This window comes from Nicotiana tabacum, chromosome 10, assembly GCF_000715075.1.
Source record: "Nicotiana tabacum cultivar K326 chromosome 10, ASM71507v2, whole genome shotgun sequence".
In the NCBI taxonomy this organism is placed as follows: Eukaryota; Viridiplantae; Streptophyta; class Magnoliopsida; order Solanales; family Solanaceae; genus Nicotiana; species Nicotiana tabacum.
Genome location: NC_134089.1, coordinates 24,719,025 through 24,737,700, shown reverse-complemented (window position 1 = coordinate 24,737,700; position 18,676 = coordinate 24,719,025). Strand labels below are relative to the sequence as shown.

Genomic DNA, 18,676 nt, shown 5'->3' with positions numbered 1-18,676 from the left:
TAATTGTGGGAAATTTGTTTCATCAAACCGACAATCTGCAAATCGAGCAGTAAATAAATCTCCTGTCAATGGTTCAAGATATCGAATAATAGAGGGTGATTCAAACCCAACATATATTCCTATCCTTCTCTGTGGTCCCATCTTACTACGTTGTGGTGGTGCTACTGGCACATATACAGCACATCCGAAAATTCGTAGATGGGCAATATTTGGTTCATGACCAAAAACTAATTGTGATGGAGAATATTTATTATAATGTGTCGGTCTAAGACGGATAAGTGATGCTGCATGCAAGATAGCATGGCCCCAAACAGTAGTGGGCAATTTTGTTTTCATAAGTAGTGGTCTTGCTATCAATTGCAACCGTTTAATAAATGACTCTGCAAGGCCATTTTGAGTATGAACATAAGCTACAGGATGTTCAACTTTTATCCCAACGGATAGACAATAATCATCAAAAGCTTGAGATGAGAATTCTCCAGCATTATCAAGGCGAATAGCCTTTATAGGATAATCTGGGAATTGTGCCCTTAATCGAATTATTTGGGCTAATAGCTTTGCAAACGCCAGGTTGCGAGATGATAGTAGACACACATGAGACCATCTTGAAGATGCATCTATTAGGACCATAAAATATCTAAACGACCCACTTGGTGGGTGAATAGGTCCACATATATCCCCATGTATACGCTCTAAAAAGGCAGGGGATTCAATATCAACCTTCATTGGTGATGGTCTAGTGATCATTTTTCCTTGATAACAAGCATCACAAGAAAATTCGTCATTTGTAAGAATCTTCAGGTTCTTTAATGGATGCCCACTCGAATTTTCAGTAATTCGTCTCATCATTATTGATCCGGGATGGCCCAAACGGCCATGCCAAAGCACAAAAGTATTTGAATCCGTAAACTTCTGGTTTACGATAGAGTGTGCTTCAATTGTACTAATTTTTGAATAATATAAGCCAGAAGATAAAGTTGGTAACTTTTCTACAATGCATTTCTGGCCAGAAATATTCTTTGTAATACAAAGATATTCCCTGTTCATTTCATCTATTGTCTCTACATGATACCCATTTCGGCGGATATCTATAAAACTCAACAAGTTTCTTCGGGACTTGGAGGAGAACAATGCATTGTCTATAATAAGTTTTGTTCCATTAGACAGAAATATTATGGCTCTTCCGGAGCCTTCAATCAAACTTATATTACCAGAAATTGTTGAAACATTTGCTTTTTCCTTATGCAAATAAGAAAAGTATTTCTGATCGTTGAATATGGCATGTGTTGTTCCACTATCAATAACACACATATCTTCATGATTTGTCTTTGATCCAAACATAATTTGAGGGTTATCCATATTCTTCAAAATAACATAAATAAAATATATTATAGTAAATATCATTATCAAAACATAACTTTTATTTATGTACAATAATTACATAACCATACTATTTATTACAAACAACACAAATTAAAATATTTACATTTCTACAGATTCACTACCGATTACATGACTTATTTCTCCTTCTGGGAGTGCAAAGTAATCAGTTACATCCAAATGCATGAAGTCTAAATTATCTTCAGAAATAAAATTTGCTTCAGCATTTTTCTCTGTCTTCTTCAGGGAGGCTTGATAAAGCTCAACCAGGTGCTTTGGCGTACGACAAGTACGTGACCAGTGCCCTTTTCCTCCACATCTATAGCATGCATTTTCCGCATTTGGCGCTTGCACCGCTTCATGCTTTTGTTCCTTCCTTTTCCACTGCTGGTGGTGAGGAGGCTTCTTTGGTGCATTATTATTACCATGATTGGGGTTTCTTCCCCGACCACGGCCATGACCACGACTGGGGCCACGACCTCTTCCACGTTTAGCTTGGTGGAAGTTCGTCTCATTCACTTCAGGGAATGGACAAGAACCAATAGGTCGGCTTTCATGATTTTTCATTAATAGCCCATTATGTTGCTCTGCTATAAGAAGATGTGAGATAAGTTCAGAATACTTTTTAAATCCCATCTCTCGATATTGCTGCTGCAGGAGCATATTCGAGGCATGAAAAGTGGTGAAAGTTTTCTCCAACATATCATGATCAGTAATATTATCACCACATAATTTTAATTGGGAAATAATTCTGAACATAGCAGAATTATACTCACTGATAGATTTAAAATCTTGTAGCCTTAGATGAGTCCAATCATAACGTGCCTGTGGAAGAACGACCATCTTCAGGTGGTCATATCTATCTTTCAAATTATTCCACAGTATGACTGGATCTTTAATAGTGAGATATTCCATTTTCAGGCCCTCATCAAGGTGATGGCGTAGGAATATCATTGCTTTGGCACGGTCTTGGTTTGATGCCTGGTTTTTATCCTTGATGGTGTCTGCCAGACCCATCGCATCAAGATGAATTTCAGCATCAAGTACCCAAGACATGTAGCTTTTGCCCGATATATCCAGGGCTACAAATTCAAGTTTAGAAAGATTTGACATTATTTAGGAAAAGAAAGTTCTTACCTTAGATACTTTCAAAATATTTGCTCGAGATGGTAGAGCTTCGTGCTGATAACGTGTTATGAAATAAAGACTATCAAGTAAAGACAAGTATAGAGAGAAACTGATATATTATTCGAATTCAAACTGATGTACATAATGAACTGAAATCTCTTCTATTTATAGAAGAAAGGAAGCTGCTCTGTAAGCTGCTACTACAAGCTGCTGTGTAAGCTGCTACTACAAGCTGCAGTGTAAGCTACTATAAGCTGTTGTGTAAGCTACTACTACAAGCTGATGTGTAAGCTGCTACAAGCTGCTGTGTAAACTGCTGCTGTACCAGATATGGATAATCTTCTACTGAGAGCAATATTTATCCATAACGGAGTACTGAATGGATAAACTTATTATATCCGGTATGGATAATCTTCTACCGGGGTAATATTTATCCATAACTGGGTACTGAAAAGATAAGCTTATTATACCCGGTATGGATAAACTTCTACTGGGGGTAATGTTTATCCATAACCGGGTACCGAAGTGATAAGCTTCTTCAAGAAGCTTATTTCCAATATAGTACTAAATAGATAAATATATTTACGGTGGAGTCCCATATGGATAAGCTTCTTCAGGAAGCTTATTTACAACAGAGTACTAAATGAACATCCATAATATAATATATTTATAACAAACATCAACTTATTCTTTTATAAATTACAACATAATACGTTTCATAATTATTCTGCTAACAATTTAAAACTTTAAAAATCATATTTGGGAAAAAATATATTTGACTTGTCCAATGATTAGTGTGTAATATATGCATTAGAGGAATATTACCTATGGTTCTAGCGGAATTTCACAGAATATCCATTTACAAATGTACACGAAAAATCTGAGACCTGAAAACCAATTCAAGGATCGTATGCCCTAGAAATCAGCCAGAGTTTCAAAACTGAACATTTGATAGTGTAAGACTGACACTACAGTTCAGCCCTGGGGAACGATAATTGTGGAATTGGGGATTGTAATTGCGCCTATTGGTTTCGGTTAATGTTCCGAATGATGATTGACTCTTCACCGGAGGAGGAGCCGATTATGGCTACTCCTCAGGAACTTATTCTTCAGGTACTCGGTTAACTTGAAAACTCATATTGTTAATTTTTTGGTACTAATTTTCTGTGTATGAACTCCAATTATGTGAGCTTTACAATCTTAAAGGTCGACATTAGCGTAGAAATGGTCACAGCTCTTTGAATTTTGAAGATAGTGTGGAATGGATAATGATTCATTTAGTTGAAACCAACTAATTTGGGATTGAGTTGTAGTTGAGTTTAGGGGGGTGCATACTTTGGTAAATACCGAATTACCGAACCGAAATACTTAATTAATATGCATATACAATTCTCATATATATATATATATATATATATATATATATATATATATATATATATCAAAGAATAAATTGCATATAAAACTGAAAATGAATTGGGGCTTTAAGCGCAAAGCGAAAATAAAGCATGGGCTTTAATGAAAAAAGGCGCAACTGGAGAAAAAGTAAAAATATGTATATGTAATCCAAGACCAATAATTATAAGCATAAATAACAAATATATGGACAAAGAAATTAAAAAAAAATTACGACAAAGTGAAATATCAATTGCTTAGTGTTGCCTTTTCAGGATCACACTCATTGGCAAGGAAAAGTATGCCTTAGAGCCTTGATGCGACACTGAAGCGCTCGCAAAGCGAGGCGAAACGCTCAACATGTTTTGAGTCTCGCTTCAGGGCTTAAGCGTGCCTTTGACAACACTGATATATATATATATATATATACACACACACACTTTGAGGGACCCATAGCCCGACAAAAGTTTTATATACTCCCCACAAACTAGAAGAAGCTCGTGGGTGGCGAGGTGGCTTTGTTGTCTATTCCATTAGGAATTATTTGTACCAGTAACCGGTTTATGGACGAGTGCTCTTGGTGTGCTACAATGGCCGGGACAAAGGGTCGCGATTTACGCTTCAACAGGGTTATTCTATTCCACCTCTAATATAACTCAACAGTAGAGTGTCACCTACTCACCTTGATGTGGTGGATACCAAGAAAGATGTACGGTTCTAATGATACATATATAAATATAGATACTTTCGTTAAACTAAATATAAACTAGTAATAAAAGGACTAAAATCCTTCAAACTAAAACCTTCTAATCTATACTACTAAATGTAAACTAAATACTTAAAGTCATATAAAATGCAGATTACTATTTACTCATTACCATCTGCCTTTAGGATTTTTTATGAGTATTTATAGGACATTGGGAGCCCTAGATGGGTGAGAAGATGTCATGTAATTCCCCAAGTTCCATTCTTCTAATATATTAAATGGCTACTCTATTTTCAGTGTTACAATGTGTTATCACCTGTAAGTCGAAGAGAATGTGTGCTGCAAATCTTATTTGTATGCCACCTTCTCAATTTGTTTAACAGGATGACGTTGACACAATTCTCTACTGTATGTAAGTCAAAGTCGAACAAACCGCAGTTACCGACTTACCGTATTGCACAAAATCAAAACGAAACTTAAAATACCAGACCATACCGTTAACAGAAATTACTGAACCAGAATTTTCAAAACTGTATCATACCGTACTGTACCATGAACACCCCTAGTTGAATTGAGTTCTATGTTTTGCATAACATAACAGGAAAAAGGACATTAGAATGTTTACTAGAATTTTTTAGATGAAATTTCAGCAGGAGCAGCACATTATAAAATAGAAGAAATCCACTGATGAATGCGAATCAAATGGGTGAAATTATCTCACTTTTGTATTTGCTTTTGCCTGTTACTTTGTGTCTACAGCATGCTAAGTTAGGAGTGAAAAGAACTTCCAGTTGCACGAGTACATCAGAAATGGTCCTGTTTAAGTTAGGAGCTATATTTTTATACACCCTAGATGAAGGTTGACACAATTGCTTGGAACTGGAGTCTCACAAGAGATCTAGCTCCTACTCCTAGGTGGTTTAATGGAAGATAAGGGAAATGATGATTGGTGTGGGTTGAGAATCATCACTTTCTTAGCAGTAATTAGTGGTATTTATGCTGTTGAAGCTGGCCTATAACAGATCATATATCCTAGGGTTATAAAAGTCATGTGATAGTTGGGGTCGAGGTGCTTTCTAGGTGTACTCTTGTTGTTTGTTATCAATGGTAATTCACAGTGTTACCAAAAAAGTCATGTGATCTCTGAACTCAAAGATTGTTGAATTATGGGAAGTGGTTAGGAGCTAAAAGGAGAGTATTTAAGATACTAGGTGATTTGATGTTGTGAAGAGTGATGTAAACTGCTGAGGCAAAATGGAGGCTTGGACCTAATTCTTTTGATGTAGGGCTATTTCTTTGCAAAACTGTGTCCAATTTCACACTCAAAGGAGGACCACAAGCTCGGGGTTCGACAATTTATAAAGTTTCAGCTTGTTTCGTAACCGCAGTTGACTAAATATCCGCCGAGGTTGAATCACAAGGAAGAAAGATGGTAGCATAGGGTAGAGTAGATTCGACGCTATGACGAATGATTATGCAACATAAAGGGTAATGTATGTTGATTAGCTATGAGGTAAGCAAATACATTGTAGGAGCCTAGGAGGAGTGGTTTATGTTTGGAGAGAAGGAGAAATGGAAGACTTAATTAATGGTGGGATCTTGATGACCGGTAAGATTGTATGATTTAGATAAGAGAAGCCTATTTAGTACTTGATGACCTGAAGATGTGTAGAGTACAAGAAAATTTTGGTGAGCGAAGTGAAGGTTTCTAGGACCTTGTTGTCTCTATCCTTATAATCTGATGGGAGTAATGTTATTATTGTTATAGTGAGTCTTAAAATTGATATTCTAGGGTCATGAAGTTACAGTCTTGTTGAGCTCCCCCCCTTCTTTTCTCTTTCATGCTGTTTAGTCTCGTATGACAAAAATTCACTAACTAAAAAATAAAACATCATGGTTTGGCATCTTAAAAACTAGCAAGAAAAGATCTATTTATATCCAAATAAGCCGGTTCAACCAGCTTCAAGTGAATTTCTGATGAAATTACCGGACTAATATATCTTTAGTGTCTCAAAGTTGATAAACTTAAAATGTACTAAACTAAAGATAAGTTATAGATATGGGCACACTTACTTAAGTTCTCTATAAAGCTGTCTGCCACTATATTGTACCTTGGCTCTTACCTTTCGCTCCATATTTGTGAAAATATAATGAATCTTGTCCTCAAGTTATATATTGCTACAACTAAAGCACCCAAGAGTCTGGAGATTGTGATTCTCTTATCAAATGCATGGGATTGAGGCATTTTTTTTTGTTTTTTTTTTGTTTTTGGACTAGTTTGAGGTGTAGCCGTGTAGTTGTTGTTACTGTTGTTGTATATTTTTTACCCAAAAGGTCTGACATCTTATACTCAATTTCATTTGTCATATGATGGAATTTGATTTGCGTAGGGAGTTTTTTAACTCTGATTTGTGTTTATGATAGTAGTTTTGGAAGGAAATATTAGCCAGTATTATCAAAGGCGAAAAGCGCAAAAAGCTCTAAGGTCTATTGGGGCTTTAAGCGCAAAGCGCAAATAAAGCGTGGGCTTTAAGGAAGAAAGGCGCAAATAGAGTAAAACTACAAATATGTATGTGTAGTCCAAGACTAATATCTATACGCATGAATACCAAATATATGGACAAAAAAATTGAAGAGAATTTACGATAAAGTGAAATATCAATTGTTTAGTGCTGCCATTTCAGGATTAAGCTTATTGGCAAGGAAAATAATGCTTTAGCACCTTGATGAAAATACTGAAGCGCCCGTTAAGTGAGGCGAAGCGCTCGACGTGTTTTGAGCCTCGCTTTAGGGCCTAAGCGCGCTTTAAGCGCGCCTTTGATAGCATTGATATTAGCGTAACAGATAAACAGTTTATTTGATGGAGAAAATCTCACGTTGAAGTTTAAATTTGCATGGTAAATGCATTTGATTTTTTGGAACTTGTGAAAGTTGGACAATTGATATTTTTAGAAGTGACTGAAATAGTTGGCGACGTCCCAAAAATATGTCAAATAACTTGGAAGTTGGGACTTGGAAGTTGGGAGAGGGGAGGGGGGGAGGGGAGGTCTCTTATATCTGTGGAAATGAAATGAGATGGGTAGATCTTCAATTATTCTGCTTCCCAGGCAGTTTTATGTGTTAGGAAACACTAAGTAGAGCCCGTCACCCAAGTCAAAAAAGGAAAAAAAGAGAGGCTAATAGAATATCTAATGGATTATCATCTAAAAGTCAAATAGTTCATGACTCTTTACTTTGTCCATGGGAAGGATGAATTTGCGCTTCATTACTTATTCCATCGACCATCTTCTGCCTTCTGCTTTTGAAGGTTGTTTCATTTTTTTCCCTTACTAATATGTTCTTATATTTATATGTTTTTTCATTCACCAAGATATGCAACGGTCTGAGTGTTGTACGGCGATGCTATTTGTTGCTCTGTTTATGTGAATTTGGATTATATACTTTATTTTTTTTAAGTGGCTCCTGAAGCATTATTTGGGGGACAAAATCTGAATGCTTCCCTGTGGTTTTCATAATTTTGATGTTACCCACTTTATGCTTCATGACAAAATATGGCTCCTGAAGCATTATTTTTGGGACAAAATATAAATGCTTCTTAGTGGTTTTCATAATTTTGATGTTACCCACTTTATGGTTCAGAAGTGCTGTTTATCCCTCTCCAGGCACAAAAATACTCTGGAAAATATCCAATCAATCAACTATCCAACTATTTCTCAATTAAAAAAAATCAACTGTCTGAACAATTGTGTGTTAACTATGGGGAATAAAATGAACAATCAGTGATAGTGGTTTCTTATAGATCTGCGATTTTCAAATCATCTTTATAACCTTTTAAAGGTGGGTGGAAGTAAGTAGGCCAAATGAAGCGTGAGAAGCTTTTTACTCCTTACTCTATATGTGTGCGTGTTGTGTGTAGAAACAAACATTGATTTTTTTTTTCCCGAGAATGGTATAAAGAGAAATAGACACAGATATACTCATGCACTTCACACACATACACGCACACACATCTCTCCCCTGTCTGTTATTAGTCCAAGATGAGGGGTTTGGAAATGTTATTTGACTTGTATTCTTTGTTATTGTCAGAGGCTTGAGAATCTTGGAGTTCCTGCAGCAAATTTGGAGCACCGGCAGCCTGGTTTAATTGTTTATGTGAAGAATAATAAGTCTCAAATTGGAGAGCTTGTCTCTGCTCTTTTGCCAACTAATGCAGAGGAAATGGACGGTATTTTGGATCTGCAGATAGATTCTCCAAAATCCACAGGCAGCTCAGCCATTAAAGATTTATTCCATGAAAGTATGATCTGGTTACAATGGTTGATGTTTGAAGGCGAACCAAGAGGAGCGCTAGAGCAACTAGCGAGCTCTGGTCAGCGTGGTGTTTGTGGGGCTGTTTGGGGGAGTAATGATATCGCGTACCGTTGCCGTACATGTGAGCATGATCCAACATGTGCAATATGTGTTCCATGTTTCCAGAATGGAAACCACAAGGACCATGATTACTCAATCATATATACGGGTGGTGGCTGCTGTGATTGTGGAGATGTATCTGCTTGGAAACGTGAGGGATTCTGTTCCAAGCATAAAGGTGTGGAGCAGATAGAACCTCTTCCGGAAGAGTTTGCTAATTCTTTGGGCCCCGTTCTTGATTCCTTGCTGTCTTGTTGGAGAAAAGGGCTCCTATTTGCGGAAAGCATCTCTGAGCAAAGTCCAAGACTAAATAGTCATGCAACTAAATATAAAAGTATCACACATGAGTTGACATCAGCAGTGGTTGAGATGCTTTTGGATTTCTGCAAGAATAGTGAAAGTTTGCTTAGTTTTATCTCTAGAAGGGTATTCTCTTCAGAAGGTTTATTAGATGTTCTGGTGAGGGCAGAGAGGTTCATGATCAGTGGTAATATTGTGAGGAAGCTCCATGAATTGCTCTTGAAATTGTTGGGTGAACCTCAATTTAAATATGAGTTCGCTAAAGTATTTCTTAGCTATTACCCAACTGTTGTGAATGAAGCAATAAAGGAAGGTAATGACAGAGTCTTCAAAAAATATCCACTTCTCTCAACATTCTCTGTGCAGATATTAACGGTGCCTACTTTGACCCCACGTCTTGTAAAAGAGATGAATCTTTTGACCATGTTGCTGGACTGTTTAGGGGACATACTTATGTCTTGTGCAGGAGAAAATGGTAGATTGAAGGTATCGCTATGTTAATTTGATTTCAGCCATGTGTAAGGAATGATAATTATCTTGTTTTTTCTATGTTAGATTACAACAACAGTATATTGGTGATGTTTAATTATAGTAGCTTGTCTCTCAGACCCTCTCTCATTCTTCTTTCAGACATGTAGAAGTTACCTTTAATAACATGGTTGTAGTTCTTGGATGGAAATAATTGTATGATACATTTTGTAAAATCTAGTATGGTAGGCACTGACTTTTCACATGAAAAATGGACAGATTATGTATATGCAATGGAAATATAAAAGCTTGTATAATGAGTTCATAGTGGATACATATGCTTACATAATTTCTTTATTTTCTGTTGTACAAATACAAGTATACTTGTGCATAGATGTTTCGAGAGTTTGATATTGTAGAAGTTCTCACAGTTATTTACGGGACTGTTTATGTCTGTGTTATATTCACTTATGAGAAAAACATCGAAACAATATATGTGTGTGCTTAGGAAGTTCTTCAGATTTTGTTCCTTCCTTGAAGTTCTTGCTCTTTTAAAGTTTTCAACATTTGTTAATTTAAAAAGAAAAAAAAAACTCAGCTGCTAGCATTTTCTTTGTTTTTGAGGCTTTAGGCCTTTCATGAATATATAGCTAATCTGCAACTAGTTTATTCTGCAACAACCGAAATATCTTGTTTGATTTTCTTCACTGTTTAACTAACTTATGACAGGAAAAAAAAATGTTTACCTAATGCTATTTTAGCAATTGACTTAAAAGAGCACTATTACCTTGCTTGATGAAGTCCTTTGATTTTTTTTATAGGTCATTAAATGGGGAAATTTGTATGAAACTACTCTTCGTGTGGTTGAAGACATTCGATTTGTCATGAGTCATTCTGCTGTACCTAGATACATGATTCATCATCGACGGGATATACTCAGGACATGGATGAAGCTATTGACCTTTGTGCAAGGAATGAGCCCTCAAAAGAGAGACATCGGCATCCATGTAGAAGAGGAGAATGAAAATATGAATTTGCCTTTTGTTTTGGGTCATACAATTGCAAATATTCACTCTCTATTTGTGGGTGGTGCATTCTCTATTAGTAGCACTGAAGATGCTGATGATGCTCTATTCACGCATACACCAGATTTTGAAGATCAAGATAGCCAAAGACATGCAAAAGTTGGAAAGCTATCACCGGAAAGTTCTGTTAGTAGTGTGACCGGGAGGAGTCCATTGGAACATGCATCCGTGACTCCTGAATCAAAATCTGATAGTTCTCCGTTACCGTCATCTGTTCTATGGTTGACATTTGAGTGCCTGAGGGCCATCGAGAATTGGTTAAGGGTGGATAACACATCAGGACCTTTCCTTCACGTCTTATTCCCGAAAACAAACTCCAGTTCTGGAAATAATTTCTTTGCGCCGAAAAGAACACTTTCGAAGTTTAGAAGGGGAAGGAAAATTATTAGATCTCATAGTTCTTCAAATGGTATTAGAATCTCAAGTTCAACTGAAGATTCCAATAAGCAATATTCTTATCTGTCACTGAATGGTGGTATTGCCTTGGATTCTGGACAGAATTTGGCCCAAGAAACAACTGGCTTTGGAGGTGTTGATGACAGTATGCTTGAAGGAGATTATGACCTTGAGTTGGAAGCTCTCCGGGTGCTGAGTTTGTCTGATTGGCCTAATATAGCATATAAAGTCAGTTTGCAGGATATATCAGTTCATATTCCACTGCATCGATTACTTTCAATGGTTTTACAGAGGGCACTCAGACAATGTTATGGTGAAACTGCCCTTGGTGGTAGTGGTTCCAATTCGTCATCTGCTATCTATCATGACTTTTTTGGCAGAATATTGGGAGGCTGCCACCCACTTGGCTTTTCTGCCTTCATTATGGAACATGCTCTCCAAATTAAGGTGTTTTGTGCCCAGGTCCATGCTGGAATGTGGCGTAGGAATAGTGATACTGCCATATTATCCTGGGAGTGGTATCGCTCTGTTCGTTGGTATGCAGATTAATCTTTATGCAATTCTTCATTTGGGCCTTGGAATTTGGAGTTCCTTTATGTGCTAATTTACTTGAGATTTAGTGTTCATAGACATTGCGTCAAGTCTTTTCTCTCTTATACTCTCTGTGCAGGTCTGAGCAGGGTCTAGAGCTTGATCTCTTTCTGCTCCAGTGTTGTGCTGCACTAGGCCCATCCGATCAATACGTTACTAGGATTTTAGAACGTTTTGAGCTCTCAGATTACTTATCCTTGAATCTTGAACGCTCTAATGAGTATGTATCTCATCTCTTATCTGTCTTCTATGAGTTTCGTTATCTATTTACTGTTTGCTTCCACCTTGTTAAGCATAAAATATTATTTTCTTTAATTTGATGGTATAATACTACAGAATACCCAGAGTACATAAGTTTGATTTGCCACTTCGCTAATGTCATAAAGGGTGATATACTAATATATGTGATGTGTATCTAACTAAGCAAAACCAATATCCTCTCATTAGCACTGATGCTGCCATTAGTTTGTTAATATCGGTGTGTTATATCTATGTGATTCTTATCAGTATTGCTTGATTTATATAATTGCATTCAACAATGGCTAAATCATTATAATAGGATTGATTTCTAAGAAACAAATCCTTATTGGTCAGAAGAAGTGATAAATGATGGGTACCAACCAAAAGAAAAATATGGTAAATGTTGATGGCTACCAACCAAAAGAAAAAAATGGTAAATGTGATGGGTTGATAGATATATTGTGGATATCTGAGTTATTATGTCCATCTTCCAAATAGATTCCTCAAATGACTTTTAAATTCATTAGTTATGCATGTGAGGCTGGGTCACTCTTAACTTTTCCGAACATATGTTGATGCACCATTACTTTTTGTGTGTGTGTGTGTGCTTTTTATTTAAATCCACCTAAATAGATGCAGGTTAAGGCTTGGCTATACCCATTCCTTGTAAGCAATAGGACAACAAATTGCAAAATGAAGGACAAGCTTATATGCCTAACCTCCTCAAATCAAATTAAGAGGGGACATACTCACCCCTTCACATTTTAATCCTTTATCCATATTTAGTAACACAAATTTATTTAGCAAGGATGCCCTTGAACTCTTCCTCTGGGAAGAAGACTGCCAACGTTCTCATGTATGTATGTGTCAGTTTCTTTCCTTAAAGGGATGGGAGATTTGTTTATTCCAGAACAGCAACAAGGTTTGGTTTGGCGGAGGGAGAAGGCCAGTAGATAGACGGGTGGGAGGGTTGTCTCCTTGACTTGTTACATTGGGTCCAGTGTCTTCCACAAGCAGAAAAGGGGTACTTGTACATAGAGTTTCTAGGGGAAGCACAACAATAAAATCTTACTAGTTATAGTACAAGTAGTTCGTTTTCAGAAATGAAATTGCACATGCTAATGTACACTTACTATTCTTGCATATACTCGTTATTATTGTTTGTTGTTATCCCTGTGTTAAAAGGCGCAGGTGTGATGGGAGGCGCTTTACATGACACGAGGCGAGCATAAGCCTCGAGGTGCCGGGCATAAGCCCCATGAATATTTAATTCTTAACATATTATCACTCCCTCCGTTTCAATTTATGCGACATATGAGATGGGTAGGAATGTGTTTCAGTGTGGGTGCTAGATTTAGAACACATATGAGATGGGTAAGAATTTGTGTTCGATTTTCTGGAAATAAATATCCGGCAAATCTAAAATTCATAGTGAAGCAAAATTGGAGAGGTTCGCTGGAAATCGGGATTAGTGAAGCAATTCATCGGAGAAAGAGAGATGGTGGAGCAGTCCCGAGGAAGGTGGAACTTCGAAATTGGAGACGTGCATGATACACATGCACAACATTAATGATAATTTGTATTTAAAAAATGTGCAAAAAAAAATTCTCACTTTTAGTGAATACACAACTAGATTATATGAATGCCGTGGCTTTCATGGTTGATTAGTACTTAAAATGTGCTCTGACTTGGGAAATGTGCCATTCTTATTTTTCTCTTTCTGACTCTCTCTCTCCGGCGAGTCTTTCTCTTTGGTATCTCTTCTTTTTATTATGGGAGGGAAAACCTTTTTCATTTCAGAGGATAAGTCATTTGAAATAGTTGAAGAAAGTGAGGGTCCAGACAGATGGTTCCTTTGGATAGAACGTGGCCGGAGATTCACAAGCCAAATCAAAATCGACGAAGAAAATTTGAGATGGGTATGCGAACAAATGCAACAAGCTTCACGGGGACAGGGGAAGTTATACAGAAGATGGGGAGGAAGATTCAAGCCTTTATCTACAAGGTTTATCAGAACTACAACAACTATGGCAGATATCTCAGAATCGAAACATGGGTTGGGGAAAGGAAAAAAGCTATCATCGTACCCGAGTCCAACTACAACTGGGGTTGGGAAGATATAGCTGGGAAGATTTTACATTACTTGGGGGAAGTCACTGTTAGTTTGATAGTTAAATAGTAGTATATAACCCTAATCCCATATGTATTAGGAGTAAGACATGTATTATATAGGGCTCATTGTATCATTGTCAATTTTTAATCAATAATATATTTTCTCCCGTGCTTTCTTACATGGTATCGGAGCCAGGCCCATCCCAATTAATTGTTATCAATGTTGGGCCCCCATTTATATTGTCCACGCTCCAGTTGCAGGCCTGGGCGTGAGGGGGGTGTTGAGTTGTGTCCCACATCGGTGGATTATGAGTATCCTGGTCTCCTTATATGGTCTTGGGCAATACTCACCTCACAAGCTAGCTTTTGGGGTTGAGTTAGGCCCAACGTCCATTCTTATCATGGTATCAGAGCTTCAGTGAGAAAATTATCGCTGTGCATCATTCCAGCGACTTCCGGGAAGAAAGACTTCGTCGCCGTGCAATTTTCTGGCGACTTAAGAGGTTGTCCGTAACAAAATCACTTTCCGTTAATGTTGTGCAAAAAACCAACGCCACCACAGGGTTCCCAAGGCTTAGGCGACCAAACCCCACCAAAGATCTCCGGCAACCAACCTCTCACGCGCCCTCACGAGCGGATCAGAAGTCTGTTTTTCCGGCGAGTTTTTCCCACGCGCCGACGCGTTTGGCCTTTTCCCGGCCAGATTTCAAATTTTTTCCTTCAGACAGCCTGTTCGCGTGGCCTTTCCGAGCCTACCCATCAAGTTTACATCAGATTCCGACGACTTTTTTATTTTCCGGCGAGCTATAGTGTTTCCGGTGAACAGTAATAGTGAAAATAGTGATTTCCAAACAATTTTCTGACCTTTTCCGGTGTGAAAATTATAATGTCATTCTTATTAAAAGCCTTAGAATCACAATTCGTTGGATCAAATGCATTAAATCCAATCCAGATGGTTTCTTTATCGGATTATATTGTGTTCCTTCAGTACAAAGCACGTAAACAGACATCATCAGGATTAGCCTCCGTTGTTCCAACAAATAGTAGCATGACTTGTGTCTCCCAATCTTCACCTTCTGAGTCTTGGGTCATTGATTCAGGTGTATCTGATCATATTTCTGGTAACAAATCTCTTTTCACTAGTATCTCATATTCTCAATCTCTTCCAACAGTCACAAAGACCAATGGGTCTCAAGCCATGGCAACTGCAATAGGTCAAGCAAGTCCACTTCCTTCCTTACCTTTAGACTCAGTTCTTTATGTTCCTGGTAGTCCTTTTAATCTCATAGACGTTAGTCATTTAGCCAAATCACTTAAATTTGATGTTTTATTCCTTGATGACCTTGTTTTTATACAGGAACGCAGTACAAGGCGGATCATTGGTACCGGACATGAATCAGATGGACTTATTATCTTATCCTTGCAAAATCACATGGGCTCGCATATTGTCTTCCTCCAATAACTTGTCCTGTTACTGATTCACCAGATTTATTACATAAACGGTTAGGACATCCCAATTTGTCAAAACTTCAGAAAATGGTACCTGGCTTATCTCACTTGTCCACTCTAGAGTGTGAGTCGTGTCAGCTCATTAAGCATACTCGCTCCCATTTCCCGCGGCGTCTTGATAATCGAGCAGAGTCACCTTTTATTTTAGTCCATTCAAATGCGGTCCTAGTCGGGTTAGTTCTACCTTAGGATTCCGCTACTTTGTCAGTTTCATTGATGATTATTCCAGGTGCACTGGATATTTTTGATGAAAAATCGATCTGAGTTGTTTTCTATTTTCCAGACCTTCCACGCTGAAATTCAAGATCAATTTGGGGTTTCTATCCGCACATTTCGTAGTGATAATGCCCTAGAGTATTTGTCTTCCCCATTTCAGCAGTTTATGAACTCCCATTGGATTATTCATCAAACATCATGTCCGTACACATCCCAACAAAATGGGGTAACTGAGAGAAAGAATAGACATCTTATTGAAACTGCTCGTACCCTACTCATACAATCTCATGTTCCGCTGCATTTTTGGAGGGATGCAGTTCTTACATCTTGTTATCTTATTAATCGTATTCCATCTTCAGCTATCCAAAATCAAGTTCCATTCTCTGTCTTGTTTCCCCACTTACCTTTGTTCTCTCTTCCACCCCGTGTCTTTGGGAGTACGTGCTTTGTTCATGGCCTTACTCCAGGAAAAGATAAGTTAGCTCCTCGTGCTCGTAAGTACATATTTTTGGGTTACTCGAGAACGCAAAAGGGATATCGATGTTATTCTCCTGACCTTTAGCGATTTCTTATATCTGCTGATGTTACCTTCTTTGAAACCCAATCATACTTCACTATTCCAGTTCTACCAACTATAGCTCCAGTGCCACCACCTAGTCCAGGTCAACCTTCTACAGCTCCACCACTCCTGACTTATCATCGTCGTTCGCCCCGAACATCAGGCCCAGCTGATTCACGTCCTGCACCTGACCCTGCTAATACTACGGACTTGTCTCCTCTTAATCAACCGATTACACTACGAAAAGGTATACGGTCCACACTTAATCCTAATCCTCATTATGTCGGTTTAAGTTACCATCATCTCTCATCATCCCATTGTGCATTTGTGTCATCTTTGTCCTCTGTTTCCATCCCTAAGTCTACAGGTGAAGCACTGTCTCATCCCGGATGGCGACGGGCTATGATTGACGAGATGTCTGCTTTACATACCAGTGGTACTTGGGAGCTTGTTCCTCTTCCTTCGGGTAAATCGACTGTTGGTTGTCGTTGGGTGTATGCAGTCAAAGTTGGTCTGGATGGCCAGGTTGATTGACTTAAGGCTCGTCTTGTTGCCAAGGATATACTCAGATATTTGGACTCGATTACAGTGATACTTTCTCTCGTGGCTAAAATTGCATCAGTCCGCCTTTTTCTATCCATGACTGCTATTCGCCATTGGCCTCTTTATCAGTTGGACATTAAGAATGCTTTTCTTCATGGTGACCTTGAGGATGAGGTTTATATGGAGCAACCACCTGGTTTTGTTGCTCAGGGGGAGTCTAGTGGCCTTGTATGTCAGTTGCGCCGGTCCCTCTATGGTATAAAACAGTCTCCTCGAGCCTGGTTTGGTAAGTTTAGCATAGTTATTCAGGAGTTTGGCATGACTCGTAGTGAAGCTGATCACTCTGTATTTTATCGACATTCTGCTTCAAATCGCTGTATTTATCTAGTCGTTTATGTTGACGATATTGTTATTGCTAGCAATGATCAGGATGGTATAGTAAGTTGAAGCAACATCTCTTTCAGCACTTTCAGACTAAGGATCTGGGCAGATTAAAGTATTTTCTGGGTATTGAGGTCGCTCAGTCTAGCTCAGGTATTGTGATCTCACAATGGAAGTATGCCTTACATATTCTTGAGGAGACAGGAATGACAGGTTGTAGACCTGTTGACACTCCGATGGATCCGAATTCTAAATTTATGCCAGGACAGGGGGGGGAGCCTCTTAGCGATCCTGCAAGATATAGGCGGTTGGTTGGTAAATTAAATTACCTCATAGTCACTAGACCTGACATTTCCTTTCCTGTGAGTGTTGTGAGTCAGTTTATGGATTCTCCCTGTGATAGTCATTGGGATGCAATTGTCCGCATTCTTCGGTATATAAAATCAGCTCCAGGCAAAGGCTTATTGTTTGAGGATCGAGGCCATGAGCAGATCGTTGGATACTCAAATGCTGATTGGGCAGGATTACCTTCTGATAGACGTTCTACGTCTGGATATTGTGTCTTAGTAGGAGGAAATTTGGTGTCTTGGAAGAGCGAGAAACAGAATGTGAGCTCGGTCTAGTGCAGAAGCAGAATATCGAGCAATGGCTATGACCACATGTGAGCTAATTTGGATCAAACAGTTGCTCAAGGAGTTGAATTTGGTGATATTAGTCAGATGAGACTTGTGTGTGATAATCAAGCTGCTCTTCATATTGCGTCAAATCCAGTGTTCCATGAGAGAACTAAATACATCGAGATTGACTGTCACTTTGTTAGAGAAAAGATACTCTCGGGAGATATTGCTACAAAAGTTGTGAAGTCGAATGATCAGCTTGCTGATATTTTCACCAAGTCATTGTTACATGTATTAGTTATATATGTAACAAGCTTGGTACATATGATTTATATGCACCAGCTTGAGGGGGAATGTTAGTTTGATAGTTAAATAGTAGTATATAACCCTAATCCCATGGAGACAAATTGCAACTGAAACTGGATATACAACAAATGGCAAAGGTTGAAGAGATGTCATGGAGACAAAAATCAAGATGCCTGTGGCTCAAAGAAGGAGATAGGAACACCAAGTTCTTTCAGAAAATGGCAAACTCTCATAGAAGGAACAACTGCATAAACAAGTTGTTAATTGGGGAAGAAATCAGTGAAGACAAAGATGAAATCAAAGCAGAAATCCTAAGGTTTTATCAAGATCTGAA

At 38.2% G+C, this 18,676-nt stretch overlaps 1 protein-coding gene across 7 annotated transcripts in view; it reads left to right on the top strand.

The window, feature by feature from the left end:
• The first annotated feature begins 3,279 nt into the window (after positions 1-3,279).
• Positions 3,280-18,676, top strand: part of LOC107797361 (E3 ubiquitin-protein ligase PRT6) — a 45,248-nt gene continuing 29,851 nt past the window's right edge. For all 7 annotated transcript variants that reach the window (XM_075222728.1, XM_075222731.1, XM_075222727.1 and 4 more), the window contains exons 1-4: positions 3,280-3,621; positions 8,696-9,805; positions 10,609-11,804; positions 11,939-12,079. In XM_075222728.1, the coding sequence (XP_075078829.1) occupies positions 3,547-3,621; positions 8,696-9,805; positions 10,609-11,804; positions 11,939-12,079 (2,522 nt within the window). In that variant the 5' untranslated portion in view covers positions 3,280-3,546. The remainder of the gene's footprint in view (positions 3,622-8,695; positions 9,806-10,608; positions 11,805-11,938; positions 12,080-18,676) is intronic.